The 16,723-nt window shown below is 37.7% G+C and overlaps 1 protein-coding gene across 6 annotated transcripts in view; it reads left to right on the forward strand.

Moving 5' to 3' along the window:
- The first annotated feature begins 881 nt into the window (after positions 1–881).
- Positions 882–16,723, forward strand: part of LOC109398697 (nicotinate phosphoribosyltransferase) — an 82,614-nt gene continuing 66,772 nt past the window's right edge. For 2 of the 6 annotated variants that reach the window (XM_062850672.1, XM_062850675.1), the window contains exons 1-2: positions 911–1,024; positions 1,135–1,512. In XM_062850672.1, coding sequence (XP_062706656.1) covers positions 1,401–1,512 — 112 coding nt within the window. In that variant the 5' untranslated portion in view covers positions 911–1,024; positions 1,135–1,400. Of the gene's footprint in view, positions 1,513–16,723 lie in introns of all 6 variants that reach the window. The other 4 variants (XM_062850670.1, XM_062850671.1, XM_062850669.1 and 1 more) reach the window with 3 other exon arrangements.

Raw genomic sequence — 16,723 nt, forward strand, 5'->3', positions numbered from 1 at the left:
TATTAATTGTGCATATTCGGTTCAAATTACAGAAAAGGGGTGATACACAAATTATGTCATGCAAAAATCGACCTTTTTCAACCCCCCTCCCCCCTATGTCACACTTTTTGTATGGGACCTCAACATATTTTGTAAGGGTCGTCACGCTCTGCAAAACCCCCCTCCCCCCAAAAAGCGTGACGTAATTTGTGTACGGCTCCAAAGTAGAAACCGTATGAAATAATACAAAAGTTTAAAAAATAAGAAGTTTGTAATTCTGTTACATTTAAATTTTACGTGTACCCTTACGCTAATAAGAAATAAAGTGAAATCGTCGAAACGGAGCTTTGTTTGTCCCTCTAGTGTCATTTGTCCGAAACTACCATCACGCGCATGACAGCCCATCCAATCCACAAACCAAACAAAATCCAAGCGTCACCAATCACGATACGTTCACGAGACGTCAAATTTGACCTTCAAAATACCTTCATCGGTGGGCCGTTCTTTCAGTGGGAGCATGATAGAAGAATCAGAATATTGATGGAAATAGCTAAGATTTAAGTTATTTATGCATATAACCTATCCATTTTTGCTCAAAAAACTATAATACCACAATTCTGTACGAAAGGATCTAGATTTTCATCAGATTTATCACATTTATCAATGAAATCACCCATCAGCCCAGCCAACTTGTTTCGACGCCAATGCTTCCCATCCACGTTCTACAGCCGTGCGCTGGAGATTTGCACGGCTGCCGCCATCTCACTCACACACCGATAACGGTACTCGTAGTAAAGCAACTGCCTCTTTCGTTGTTTGTCTGGTCTGCTGGCGGCTACTACGACCTACGCCGTTCTCTGGGCGATGCGAGCGCACACAAAACCAAAATTGCAACTTTCATTGACATTCAGTCGTGCTTTCGATTTCGTTCGGTTCGGTTCGCAAAAAATAATCTAATCCAGCCTGCTGGAGCAGCTCCCACAATCTCTCTGTCTGATTGGGGCAAGGGCACACCGCACTCATCTCCTCTGTCGCCTAGGTCGCGGTGAGTGGAAAAGAACTGGTTCCTTTTTTCGATTTGACGCTGATAGTAGAGTCTCACTATCAGTCCTCTTTCGGCGTCTGGTTCAATTCTGGTGTTTCGTGCAAAAAAAGAAGAGTTTGGCGACATTTTCGTCGTGCCGCGCGTGGTAGAAAGAAGAAAGTGTCGTCTCGCACGGTTGAAGTGTTGGTCGTCCGAGTAATTCGCGAATAGTGATAATATTGGCTCAAGAGTGGTGGTAAATTTGGCGCTGAAGCAGAGTGATAGTGTCCCAAACGCCAGGAAAAAAATCGGTCCCACAAAGATTTGCAAAATTCTTTAGTGAAAATTGAAATATTCACAGCCAGTTAGTCAGCTGTTAGAGCAAAGTAAATTTTTCATGATGTCATCCAACAACAGCGTCGATGTGCTGGAGGACGGCGCGTTCGCCGCCAGCAAGAACAGTTGGAATCGGTACTATTCCAACAGCGTCGTCCAGCCTCTGCTAACAGGTAGGTCCTGCCTGGCTATTGCTATTACATACCTACTTGCTACTTGCATCATCCATTGACTATAATCTTCGCGTAATTATGAACTCTCTCTTCTCAATGAGCTGCTAAACATGTATGCTCTTGCATCAACTCCTAGTTGTTTTTCTCTTAATGTGTACGGTAATAAATAACTTCGAAGCCTGATCACTAGTAAATGTGACCATCGCAGTTTTGAAGAACGTTTATAAATTGAGCAGAGGTAACATTAGTGAACAGACTAGAATCAGAGAGTTTATTATATTAAACAATAGGAAGTATGAGCATATTTTAAATTTCACATAAAAATTATGACAAGTAATAATTAGCAAAAAAAAACACGCACCGTAAAAAAATAAGAATAACAAAACTACAATTGGGTTTATTTTTAATTTAGAAAAATGTATTTTTTTTATTTTATACGAAACAGCATCCTTTTCTGAACCACTATATTTTATTCAGATTTTCAGAACTTTCTATTGGTACCTAAAATTAACCTAGGCAACTGCTTGATAGCTCCGCTCAGTTTGTCATGCAGATTGGAATTAACTCAACACCGCTAAAGAAGCCAATTCTAAGTTCAAAACCAAAATACAAATAGAATTTAAAGAGATTCTGCTTTAAAAAGACAATTCACACAGTCTTCAGCCAAAGGCTGCACAGACTGAAGACATTAGGGCATTTTTTTTATTACCATACGGGATTGGGCCGAAGGGTCCCAGATTTTCATGAAACTTTTTCCACAGGCAGGGCTCATGGATATATGAACAAAAAATAAATTGAGAAAAATTCAGGGTCGCCTATTTTCTCGGAAAACTCAGGTGGAAATTCTTTGTTTTCCCCTGACACTACTTACTTTAAAAAATCATAACTCAAGAACGAAGCATCATAGAAACAAAGTTTTTTTTAGAAAATGAAAGCAAATTTTCTCAGAAATCTAAAAAAACTATGAACTGGAAAAAGTTTTCCACAAAATTTTCCACAGTTGAGAAAATTCGTAAAGAGAAGCCGGAAAAAATATTTTTGAGAAGATTATTCCATAAGCTTTGATTGCTGAAATTTTTGGAATGCACTTTTTTTTCGTTTTTGAGTTATGGCCAATTTTGTTGAAAAATGTCCAAATGTGTCATATAAGCCTTTTCTTTGAAAAATCATAACTCAAGAACGAAGCATCGTAGAAACAAAGTTTTTTTAATGAAAATGAAAGCAAATTTCTTCTCAGGAATCCAAAAAAATATGAAAAGGAAAAAGTTTTCAATTTTTTCCACCATTGAGGAAATTCATAAAGAAAAGCCGGAAAAACTATGCCCGAACTCGCAAGAAATTTTCAAAAAAATATTTTCGGGAAGGTACCTAGTTTCATAAGCTTTGATGGCTGAAATTTTTGGAATGCACTTGTTTTTCTTTCTTGAGTTATGGCCAAATATGTGAAAAATGACCATATAATATATGCGTACATGGTTATTTTTCACAAAATAGACCATAACTCAAGAAAGAAAAAAAAGTCCATTCCAAAAATTTCAGCGATCAAAGCTTATGAAATTACCTTCTCAAAAATATTTTTTGAAAATATTCCGCTAGTTCGGGAATAGTTTTTCCGGCTTTTCTTTAATCAACGGTGGAAAATTTTGTTGAAAACTTTTTCCACTTCATATTTTTTGTTTTTTTTATTTCTGAGAAAATTTGCTATCATTTTCATTAAAATACTTTGTTTCTACGATGCTTCGTTCTTGAGTTATAATTTTTCAAAGAAAAGGCTTATATGTATGACACATTTGGACATTTTTCAACAAAATTGGCCATAACTCAAAAACGAAAAAAAGTGCATTCCAAAAATTTCAGCGATTAAAGCTTATGGAATAACCTTCTCAAAAATATTGTTTTGATATTTTTGTACTAGTTCGGAAAACAATGGCTTTTCTTTACGAATTTTCTCAACTGTGAAAAATTTTGTGTAAAACTTTTTCCAGTTCATATTTTTTTTTTCTGAGAAAATTTGCTTTTATTTTCTAAAAAAAACTTTGTTTCTATGATGCTTCGTTCTTGAGTTTTATTTTTCAAAGTTAGTAGTGTCAGGGGAAAAGAAAGAATTTCCGGGAAAATAGGTGACCCTGATTTTTTCTCAATTTGTTCATATATTCATGAGCCCAGCCTGTGGAAAAATTTTCATAAAAATCTGAGACCCTTCGGCCCAATTTTTACGATAATAAAAAAATGCCCATTACATACATTAGACAACGGACAACACACAGAACACCCAGTGATGAACTTTTCGTTCGACGAAAAGTTTTCACCGACTGGAGCGGGAATCCAACCCACACTCCGAAGCTTACGATACGCCTAGACGACTGGCGCCGCTAACCGCACGGCCACGGAGCCCACTGTAACTCAGTAAAAGTAAACTATCCCTGTCCCGATATTAGGTAAATCGTAATTTTTCTAATTTGATAATATACACGCCACACACACCATAAGTTTGGATAAGATGATACAGTGGTTTTTCGGTTTTATCACAGTTAAAAAAATTTCACCGTGATACGAAGCCATGAATTTGGCGAAAAGAGAAATAAATATTATTTTTTATTCAAAAGATTCAGTTACAAAATATATGAGTCGTACCGTCGTGCGGGGCTTCTTTATACACTTTTTCATGGTTTTTCAATTTTATGACATTATAACTCGCAGAGAAGTGAATAAATTTCCACATTTTTTTACACACAATAATCGTGAGTATGTATGTAGGATGTATGCAAAATTTGAGCTAAATCCATTAATAAACAAAAAAGTTGTTCATACACCAATCGGACACATCTCATATAGAACTTTGGACATTTTTAGCTATATCAAAATTGCATTTAAAATTCCAGCGTTATTTAGAAAACTACATTGTACCAATACTGTAGCATACTATATCATACATGATTTCAATAAATATATGCGTTTTTAGATGGTTCTGTGCTATTTTTGGTATTATGATCAGCGTGATGTTGTAATATAGACAGCCTTTAAAAAGGGACCATCAATCCTTTATTCAGGTGAAAAGGTCATTTACAATGTATAACGATTCAAATATTCGATTGTTTATGCTACGTTGATACATTTTGAATGAATTGATTAACCCTTTGAAATTTATGAACTGTAGCAACAATGCATACAGAGCAAATGTTCTGATACGTTATATATATTTTATTTTTTTTTCGATGTTTTTTCGCGTCCTGACAAGCAATAAAGCGTCTGTTTGAAAAACAATTTCAACCAAATGAAGGAGAAAAAATTGCTTCATAAAAGTCCCAAAGACATCAAACAGATTTGAACCATATTTTTAATTCAAAAAATCCATATTCAAAAGTGTCCAAAGTAGCCCCGCATTTCAAAAGTAGATCCGCGTGGCGGTAGTTCGCATTTTTTCACAGTTTAAGTGGACTGGGAAATGTTGTATTGATTTTATATTGATTTCGGAATGTTCTATAACAAGTGTGATAAAAACGAAATGAAAATCGTGGTAAAATCGAATTGGAAACCGTGGATTTGGGCGAGTGGTGATTAAAACGACTAGTGATAAAACCGAAACGTCACTGTACTTCATTAGCTAATCAGCTTGTCGGAGGTTAATTTGTAGTAGTAACTATAGCTGCCTCATTCATAAGTTATTATCTTAACTAAGAAGGTAGTCGTATAGCATTCTGATACCAACTTCTGATGAAAATTTTCTAGGAAGTTCATTAAAGAAATCCTCGATAAAATCCCTGGAGGAAATGCCGAAAAGTTGCTATTATTATTTCTATACTAGTGAGGCTTCAGCTGCAGGCTGATTCTCCTTCTGCCGAAGAAATTCTACAAATTCTATTATCTAAGAAATTCCCCAGGATATCCCCGGAACCACAGCCTCTAAATTATGAAGAAATTCTTGAAATCCTTAAAAAAGTTACCAATGGAATTATTGGAGGTCTTCGTCGAGTAATTTTCAGATAAATTGCCAATAAACTCTGTAGCTAAATTCCTGAATTTTCCAACAAATTCCTAACGAAACTCCACTAGGAACCCCTGGAGAAATTGCGCACATAATCTAAAACAAATTTTACGAAATTCCCTAAGAATCCGTTGAAAAATTTGTGATCGAATTCCTAGGTAAACGTTCAATGATGTTCCACTGATTCCTGAAAGACTGCCTGGAAGAATTCCGCGAGAAGTCTTTGGCCACCATATGTTTTTTAATTTGCTAACTTAAGACTACCGATATTTTAGGGTTGCAGGGAAATTCTTTCAAGAAATAAACGTAGTATTCTAATAATTTATGATTTTTCCATAATTTTCAAAAACGAAAACCACCAGAAATTTTGCCAAATATTTCTCTAAAATTCCTTCAAAAATTTCTCCAGGAATCCGTTGACGAACTCCTAGAGCGACTTCTGCAGGATTTTTTACAGATCGATAACAATAGATTGAAGAATTCTTCCAGAAAATTTCCTATGGCTTCCTTCAGTAATTTTAGCATGGGTTTTTCCGGAATCTTTCCTCCAGGAATTTCATCAGAATTCAAAACATCCTCTAGAGAACTCACCAGACATTCCTCCGGGAATTCCTCCAGGTAGATTTTTAGACGTTTCTTCTTTTTTTTCGAGGATTCCTTCAGGAATTTCTTCAGGGATGCTTAAATGAATATGACTAGATATTTCTACAGGTATTTCTACAGGTATTTCTTCATGGATTTTTCCATATATTCCGCCAGAGATTGTCCCAATAATTCCAACTGGAATCATTCGTAGTATTTCTGCAAGAATTTCTTGCAAGAATTCTTTCAGAATGTTATACCAGAGACTATTGGAAAAATAATCCAGGAATTCCATCAAAATTTTCTACAAAAAAAATTAGCAGCTCATTCAAGAATTCATTTTAAAATTCGTTTAGACTGCAAACATAAATTGTATGTATGTATGTAGGTAGACACTATTCTTGCTTGAGTCTTGCTCTGCATGCAGTTCTACTTAACAGTAAAGATTAAATTTCATTACCGCTGTACGAACGGCCAAAAGGGTGGTGGACCCATTCAGACTGCAAACATGAATTCCTTCAGAAATTTATTCAAGGATTCCTACAGAAATCCTGTCAGGAATTTGATTTGAAATCTCTTCTAGAATTTCCTGAGGCTTTCCCTCGGGAATTCTTTTAGGGATTCATTTGGGATTGTTTCAAAATACTGATTTTTTTTCCAAGGATTCCTCCAGGGACTCTTCTTGTGATTCCTGTGGAATTGTTTTCGAATTCCCTTAGGAATTTCTCTAGGGATTGCTTTCGGGATTCCTCCTGGGGTTTCGTCAGGAAGTCCTCCAGGGATTCCTTCAGGAACTGCTACAGGGAATCTTCCAGAAGTTCCTCTTCGAACTCATCTTGAGATTTCTTCAGAATTTTTTCAAGAATTCCTTCAGCGATTCCTTAGCACTTCCTCCTGGGATTTCTTCAGCCATTTTCTCTGGAATTCCTCCAGGAATTTCTCCAAAAATTCCCTCAAGAATTCCTCCAGGGATTCCTCCTGGGATTTATCCAGGAATTCCTCCAGTAATTCCTTCAGGGATTTCTCCGGAACTTCCCCCAGGGATGCCTCCAGGTATTCAGCCTCCAATTGCTGCAGTAGTTCTTGAAGGAATTCCTCCAGGGATTTCTCATTGAATTGCTCTTGGAATTGTTCCAGGCATTCCTCCAGGATTTCCTCCAAGAATTCTTCCAGAAAAACCTTCAGGAATTCCTCCAGGGATTTCTCTACGAAAACCTCCAGTCTAGGAATTCCTCCAGTTAGCCTAGTGGTTAAGGCTATGGATCGCCAATTCGGAGACGGCGGGTTCGATTCCCGTTCCGGTCGGAAAATTTTCCTCGACTCCCTTGGCATAGTGTATCACTGTGCTTGCCTCACAATATACAAATTCATGCAATGGCAGGCAAAGGAAGCCCTTCAATTAATAACTGTGGAAATGCTCAGAGTACACTAAGTTAAAGCGAGGCAAGCCAAGTCCCCGTGGGGACGTAGAGCCATAAAGAAGAAGAAGAAGAAGGAGTTCCTTCAGAAATTTCTTCATATATTCTTTCATGAATTCCTCTAGAAATTCCTCCAGGAATTTTTCGAGGGATTCATCCAGGGATTCCTTCAGGGATTTCTCCGAATATCTTCCACAAGATATTCTAGAGTTCCTCTAGAGATTCCTCCAGTAATTCATTCGTGTATTTCTCCAAATATTCCTCCAGTGATGTTTCCCAGACTTCGTTTAGGAATTCTTACAAGAATTTCTTCAGGGATTCCTCCAGAAATTACCCCAGAAATTTGTCCAAGAATTGATGCACGAATTCCTTCAGGCATTTTCCAGGGATTCCTCTAGGAATTTCTCCAGGAATCCCTTCAGGGATTGCTCCGGGAATTTCTCCAGCAACTCCTCTTGTGATTCCTTCAAAAATTCCTCTCGGGATCTCTTTAACAAAATTTTCAGAGGTTCCTTCAGAAATTCCAAAAAAATATTCCATCTTTTCCAGGAGTGTACCCAAGAATTTCTAAACGGATCGCTACAGGAATACTTGAAGATATTTTGAATTACTTCAAGGTTTTCTACTTGGATTGCTAGAGCAATTCCTTCAGCGATTTGTATTGGAACTTTTCCACATAATTTCCAGATGCTAGCTGGAAGTACTGCCTGCAGCTCATTCAAAGGAATTCTTTCAGTTTTTTTTCTTAATCAAAGAGGCTTTTAGTCAGACACTGGTCACCTATCCTGAGATTCCTTTTTCTCCAAGAAATACTTCAAGGAGTTAACCATGGATTTATTCAGGAGAGATTCTCTCCTCGAAAGATTCCTTTAGGAGTATTTCCTGGGATGTTTTGAGAAATGTGTTCAGGAATTCTTCCAAAAATAACCCATGCCTAAAGAGTTCCTTCAGAAATTCCACTGGGAATGCATCGCAGGTTTCCTTCAACGATTGTTTTAGGACTTATATTAGGCTTTCTTCAGTAACTCCACCAGCACTGAATCAAAATTCAACCATCGCGCAACAATAATGACAATGTCGCAACCTGCATTTGTTGGGATAATCCGACCAATGCGACATACGTTTATCCCAACTTGAACAGAATAGAATAAAGATCGTACACCATGAGTTTAAAGATTTTTAGTCCTTGCATTGAGATTTTCGAGTTGAAGATCACACTTTCGATTTTGGGTCAGTAACAATTGGTTATTCAAGAGTTGAAAAGTACGGATAAAAAGAGTTCAACTGTTGCGATACATAGAGGTACTAATTCGACACTGCAGTCTTGGGGAATTAAAACGAAAGTTTTAGATTTTTCCCAACGTTTCGCTTTTTTTTTCGTTTCGGTTCGAAACTTTGGGAAAATCTAAAACCTCCGTTTTAATTTCCCAAGACTGCAGTGCCGAATCAGTAGCTCTATAGTTGAAAAGTACGCAACAAATTAAGCTTCCGTTTTGTAACTCATTTGTCTGCCAATTTTCTCCTCTGTCTATCAGGGATTTCTTTCTGAAATTTGTGTAGGGTTTTGTTCAGCAATTTATCCTGAAATTTCTCCAAGATGTTGCGTAACAATTTTCCAGAAATACCTTTGAGACTCACTCCAGCAGTTTCTACAGGAATTTGATCAGAGATTCCTCTAGGAATTATTACAATTATTAAACCAGGCTCTTCCAGGATGCTTTGGAATATTACTTTATATAATGCCAAGATAATTTCTTTCGGGTGGAAGATCTAGAAGAAATCCTGTTGGAATCATTACAGATTTTGTACTACCAAAAATATCTATATAAATTACCGAAAAGGATTCTCAAAACATTTCTAAAATCTCACTTTCTTAAATGAATTTCCAAAAAAAAATCTGGAAATTCCAAAGGGATCTCTGGAAGCATTCCTAAACAAATTCTTGAAATAAATCAACAAAAAATATCTGTAATGATTCCACAAAGAATACCGAAGTAAAACCATCTTGTAGTGTAGAATTATCATACGTTAAAATACACAAAAATAAAAATTGAATTAAAAAAAATGTAAAATCATCGGTGAATTACCTGGAGAAGTTTGCAATAGAAGCTTTGGATTAATTTCTGAAGAAATCTCTAAAAGAACTCTACAAATTCCCCAAGAAGCATCCAAGCATCCATGGAGAATTTTTTTCTATGAATCACTAAAGAAATTCTAATGAAATCCCTGTAGAAGTTCTCGGTGGATTTCCTAACGAATTATTGGAAATCCAGGAAAGTTTTCAAATAAAGCCCTGAATTGATTTGTCACCGAATCTATGGAGAAATTCTCGTTGAAATACCCGAAGAGGTTACTGATAGAATCCTTTTAGTAGCATTCCTGAAGAAATTTCTGAAGGAGTTCTTCAATGAAACCATTGAGAAATTCTCGCAGATTTGCGCAGTTGCGCACGAATTTCTACAACGAATCTCCATATGTTTTACGGGTTAAAGTTTCATGGAGAAATTCTGCAAAGTATCTGTTGAGAATAGTGTATCGAGTTTCCGACCACTTTTCTTGTCGGGACAAAATTCGGAGAGAATCCCGGGAAATCCCGGGATCCCGGTATTTTTTTACAATTTCAATCAAAATAATATAAAATGCATTTTCTGCTACCCTTCAGTTGAAAGTGGATTCGTTTAACATTTTACTTAGTTTTCCCCCACAAAAACAATTGCATGGCATTGCACTGCAATTACATCTGAATTTTTCATATGGGCAGAACTCTAGCATTTATGCTCATAGACAAAATCATAGCACTTTCAAATTGTTTTATTAAATGCATTAGAGAAAGGTTTACTTTTAGCACGCTGGAGCACCTGGAATGGCTCGTTTAGTGACTTCCACTAAAAGGCATATTTCTTCAAAAGCTTCTATAACATATGGATTTCTTCACAAATCTTCAAAGTAATTGTAGCAAGTCAGAAATTGTCTATCAAAAAGACATAATTTTACTATGTCTGTTTACTGGTATAACATATTTCATTTAAAGAGTTGAAATTGTCAGATGTAGTTTTGCCTAGGAATTTGTCAATTTATGGCTTGTTTTCACTTCGTGAGTACTGTGCCACAAGATAGGACAAGTAGTGATCAAGTAATGATTCGGTTTGAAAATGACTTGAACAGTTCGATGATGGCAAGTGAGGGTAAAAATGTAATGCCGGTATTGCATCCCGTTCTACATACTTGGGAATAGGAAACTTAGCTTAACCCTCTAATACCCAAATTTTTGATTTTGATCTAAATATCATTTTTCGTCATCTAAATTCGATTTAAACATGTTTTGGAAGATGATTCTTTTTAATTCTCGATTTCGGGAATTTCAGTTTTTGATTTTTCTAATTTTTATTTTTGACCATCCCCACACTTTTATATTTTTCCTGGCAGCCAATTTGGGGAACGCATTTTTAGAGATGAAAACATTTTGAAATATTATTATTTTATTATTTTTTTCACAGAAAATTTTATTTTCCGTGTAATTTTAAGGAAAATAATTTTAGAGTGTATTCGATTCCCTTAAACTATTAATCAAGGATAGAATGATTTGGGAAAAATTTAAAATATGTTGATTGTAGCGATTTAATACAAAACAAACAATGACTTCTAAAAGGTGACTAAACATCAATTTTTCAATGATTTTTAAAAAATGTAAATACGCTTTAAAAAACACCAAAAACCATTTTGAGATATACAGAACAGTGCTAAATATCAGCCAAAAATATAACAAAAATGATTTTCCACGAAACAAAAATTACAAAAATGCTCAAACTATACCCCGTCTAAAGGCGGGATTGGGTATTAGAGGGTTAAAGCCGTAAATTCCATTAATCCCGGGATTTTCGGGATTACAAACATGATATCCCGGGATTCAGGAAATCACGAAATCGCATCGATCCCGGGAATTCTTGTCCCGGGATGTCCCGGAATGAACACTCAGTTGAGAAATGTCCAATGGAATGAATCTTCGGAGGATTTTCCCATGATTTTCTGAAAGGATTCACAAAAGAATGCTTGGAGAAATTTCGCGAAAGAAAGCTTAGAGAAATTCTCATGAGAGAATTCTGCAGCTATTCGCCCAACTAAGTCCTGCAGAAATTCACCAGGAATTCCTAAAGAAACCCCTCAAGGAGCCCGTGAAGAAATTTCGGTGAATTCCTGGAGGAACTTTCGGTGGAATCTCTGGATAAACTAAATATTCGTTGGTGAATCCTTGCAGGAGTTCATCAAGCATTTCTGAAGATTTTTTCAAAGAAACTCCTGTAGGAATTTGTCAAAGAGTCCAAGAAGAAATTCTCAATAAAATACTTGTTGAATATTCCAATATAGTACCTACATGAATTTCTGAAGGATTTTCTGTAAGAATACTCCAGTGAATCTCTTGAGAAAGTTACCAAAGAATACTGAAAAATATCTAGATAATCACCGCAGAAATTTCAAATGCACACTCAGACAAATAACCATAAGGAATACATTAAAACGCATTATGAAATTAAGCCATACCGCTAAAGTAAGATATTCATAATTACTCATAAAGAAACACGTGGAAACTGGGCAGTTTCAGTGGTCGGTATTCTTAAAACGTTGTGGAGTCAAAAACAAGCACACATGAATTCATTGACTCACATTATGAAACTCAAAATGTCCTCGTTCGATCTCAAATGAAACCTTATAAAACCGTAATGTGAGTTAATAAATTCATCTGAGCTTGATCAGTATGTCATAATGTAGTTTAATGATTTCTTGCTGCATCATCGTGAAGTTCATCAGCCAAATTAGGGAATCTGTAGAGTTAGGCATGGTATTAGATTCTGGATGTAATGATGAAATTCAATGCACGTGTAAATTGGTCCAAGAGCGATTGCTTTATGCATAACTTGAATTAATTTGAATCCGGAATCATTTTTTTTTTCTTATTTAAATCCTCATTTTTGGAAACTAAAACAGTTAATAAAGCACATTATGAATTTTGAATTAATGAGGCATGACAAAGTTGGATCAGATTTATGAAAATATACATGATCATTACGAAAATTATGACGGCCCGATGAAAATATTTGTTTTATCAATTTTCTCGCTGTTTTATAATGTTTGCCTTCGAAATCGTATATGTTCAGTTGCATGAGTGGATGAGAGTATAGACATTTTTGAATAAACCGTCCGTTACTGGGAGAAAGGTCCTCTGGACCGCAATCTGGAGCCAACCGTCTGGCGCCTGATCAACACCCAAACAAATAAATAAGCTGTTTTTTGTTGAAAATCTTACCCTTGCTGCTACAACTGATCATCATCATCATGACATATTGTAACGTATGTCCGAGATGAACAAAGGGTATGGATTTACTCTCTACCTTGCTCTGTGCAAAAAAATAATATATGTAAACTGATCTAATCGCTCTGACCATGCTTTTACCCTTGTATTAGTCCCTCTATGTCTGTTGACACAGACAGCAAACGATGATTGAGCACTATCCAGGGGGCCAGCGAAAGGCAAAATCCCCGTAGCTCACAACAAAAACACGTTTAAAATTGTTTTTGCTGAAAATTTATGCATTACACATTTTCTTACTGATTTATTTGCTATCTCCGCGTTGTCGTGTAATTTCGAACGATTGCACCCTAAAATGTTGGTAACCTTTTGCTAGTTTTACACGTTTTATTTAAGTAATAATTTATGGTAATGACTAATTCGCAAATGTCGTGCACATCCCAGATCTGTCAGAGTGCCCAAAAGTGTCAATTTCCCAAACATGTCAAATTCATGTGGACTACGGCACATCTATTCGTGGTTGACGTCCGTGCTGCCCCACTGGCACTATCAATGAGTTGTACTTGTCGGGCCGCCTGACCGAAAGGGGCCTGTCATCTCTACGCAAAGCTCAGAATCAAACCTGACTGGCAAAAAATACATACCTACTCAAGACCGAGACTCAATTGACTGTTCATGATGACACTTTGGCACGAAACGTTCGCTCTCAATGCAATGTTGCTGATGTCCGTTTCTGTTTGGCGCCATATACTGAACGCTGAATTCTGAATGAATCGGATTGTTTGTCAACAAAAACGTAATCGGCAATAATTTTCCGATGTGCGCCGCTGGTAGCGAGCTGCGGTGCAAAGGTTGTGGATCGGATTTGTTGCAGCGAGCGGGTAGCCAGTTTCATTGAATAATACGCAATGTCACGTTGACGTATTTATCTTATCGGACGGTCGTCGTCAGCATAAGAACTCCCGGCGACGACAGGGGACGGAATGCTTGATGAAATAATGTGTCAAGATTACATACTCCCAAGAGATAAAGCTCTCTTGCTTATTGTGTGATGATCGGTTGTTTGGCAATTAATGATGAGTTTTTGTTGCTATACGAGCTTTGCATTTGCCGACTGAAGGGCCCATATAGCAGCAGTTGTAAAGGCGTGGGTATTCAGCATTACTATGCTGAGGATGGCGGGTCCGATTTCCTTGTAATGGAAATTTTCTTGAGGCATGGAGTAGCTTCGTGCCTGTCACACGATATTCACATGCAAAATGGTCATAGGCAGACGAAGCTCTTGGTTAACAACTGTGGAAGTGCTCATAGAACACCATGCTGAGAAGAAGGATTTGTGCCAGTTGGGACGTTACGCCAAGAGGAAGAAACCCAGATTTGACCGACTTTGAGCCGAATTGCGGATGGCTTTCTGCTTTCTGTTAGCTAGGTACCTTCTTATCAGTTAGGTATTTAAATTACTGAGGTGCAATGTTTGCTGAACAATGTGAAAAGACTTCCTTGTTGTGTCTGATTGCACTCGTATCATTAGTCAAAGATAATGAAGATGGAGCTTTTTGTAAATGATCCTGGTAAGAATTACAGAGATCAACAAAGAAACCTTATACCTTACTTTGTTCTGCAGATGTTTTCAGGTAGATATTTAATCTATTCTACATTACTTTGTTACGTGCCTTGCTTCAATACGTCGTTGTTTTATACTTTTGAGATATTCAGCATCGTCCAAACTGTCCTTATCCCCTACAGCCGTTACAGTAGTGATTTTCTGTATGGACTGTAACATCACATACTTACCTTACCGGTCAGACTAACGCCGGATTGTCCTCTGCTGTACGTAGGAGTCGTTCTCATTCGACTAGGCTTTCATGGCTGTGGACGATGGCTGGTTCTCTTAACAGATGATGCAGCACGTGATTCATTCGCCTTCTCCACGATCCGTCTTACATCTGCACTCCTATGTAGATGGTACGCAACACCTTCCGTTCGAAAACTCCAAGGGCGCGTTGGTCCTTTGCAGGCAGGGTCCATGTTTCGTGCCCATAGAGGACTACCGGTCTTATCAGCGTTTTGTAGTTAGTTAACTTCGTGTTACGGTGAACTTTATTCGATCGTAGAGTTCTGCGGAGTCCAAAGTAAGCTCGGTTTTCTGCCGCAATGCGTCTCTGAATTTCTCTGCTGGTGCCGCTGTCGGCGGTAATCAATGAGCCCAAGTACACGAATTTTTCAACCACCTCAATTTCATCACCGTCAATATAAATTCGGGGTGGCGGGCGTGATAATTCCTCCCTAGAGTCCTTTGCCATCATCTACTTTGTCTTTGACACATTAATGACGAATCCGATTCGCCTGGCTGCATTCTAAAATCGGATGTACGTTTTCGCCATCGTCACAAATTTGCGAGCTAGAATATCAATATCTTCAGTGAAACCAAGCAGCTGCACGGACTTTGTGAAAATCGTTTAATTCGTGTTTATCCCCGTTCTCCTTATTACACCCTCTAGCAATGTAAAACATCAAGCACGAAAGTCCATCACCTTTCCGTAGCCCTCTGCGAGGTTCGAAAGGACTCGAGAGTGTCCCTGATACTCGAACTATGCACATCACTCGATCCATCGTCGCCTTGATCAATCGTATCAGTTTACCCGGAAATCCGTATTCGTGCATAATCTCCATATCTGGTCTCGATCGATTGTATTTATCATACGCCGAATAAAAATCGATGAATAGGTGATGTGTGGACACGTTGTATTTGCGGCATTTCTGCATCCGTTGTAGCGCGTTCACCCATGAATCCAGCCTGATATTGCCCCACGAGCTCTCTTGCAATCGGTGATAGACGGAGGCATAAAATTTGAGAGAGTATCTTGTAGGCAGCGGTCAGTAGTGTGATCGCGTGATAGTTCCCGCAATCCAACTTGTCGCCCTTTTTGTAGATGGGACACACGATACCTTCCATCCACTCCTCCGGTAATACTTCCTCCTCCCAAATCTTGGCAATGACCCAGTGTAGTGCTCTAACCAGTCAGTGCTTCTCCACCGTATTTCAAAACTTGCTTGGTAGTTGATCTGATCCAGCGGCTTTGTTCGTGTGTCTTTAGCGCGGTATAGGTCTTCCATCGGTTCACGGTGTTCAGAAAAGCTATGAAACTGTGTGGTAGTTCTTATGTTTCTTAGAAAACTTTAAAACTTTAAAATATAAGAAAATTGGACTCAGAAAAAATGTTGTGGAAATGCCTTTATCGACTTTTCTCAGGTTTTGTTAAAGGTATTTCTTAGACAACTTGTTGATGCGGAATTCATTCAGGAGATTCCTCATGTAGGAGGTTCCTACAGTAATTAATTTCAGTGACTTTACCAACAATATATTCCGAGGATTCCTCCAAGGATTCCTCTAGGAGTTTTCTCCGAAAAGTCCCACAGGAATTCTTTTTAGGGATTCCTCCAGGAGTTTCTTACGGGGATTTGTTTCCGGGGATTCCTCCAAGAGTTCCTTCTAGACATGTTTCCAGGATGTTGTAGGGGTTCCTCCAGAAATTAATACCGTCTTACCCCGCTGGTTCGACACTTTTTAATTCGTACCCCGCTTATTCGACATACGTCGAATTAAAAAGTGTTCAAATGTCACAGCGATGTACACTGTAAATCCAAAACAGTTTGATATTGTGCTTATACTCGCACCCGCAGCAGCTCCTCTTGCAGCCGCTAATTCCGGAAGTTCTGAGTTGGTGCTGTTCGACACCCAAACCACCTGGCGGCCAACCGGAATGAACTGAGGATGGCAACAATCGTAGAAAGAACGAGCTTTTCATTCGCACCACCACAGTATTTGTTTCATTATGTTTCATTATGTTTCATAACAAATCCGGAAATCAAAACACAAACAAAAATAAAGTCAAATTTCAATGAGCATGGTGGTGTAGG

This window comes from Aedes albopictus, chromosome 2 (genome assembly GCF_035046485.1).
Source record: "Aedes albopictus strain Foshan chromosome 2, AalbF5, whole genome shotgun sequence".
Classification (NCBI taxonomy): domain Eukaryota; kingdom Metazoa; phylum Arthropoda; class Insecta; order Diptera; family Culicidae; genus Aedes; species Aedes albopictus.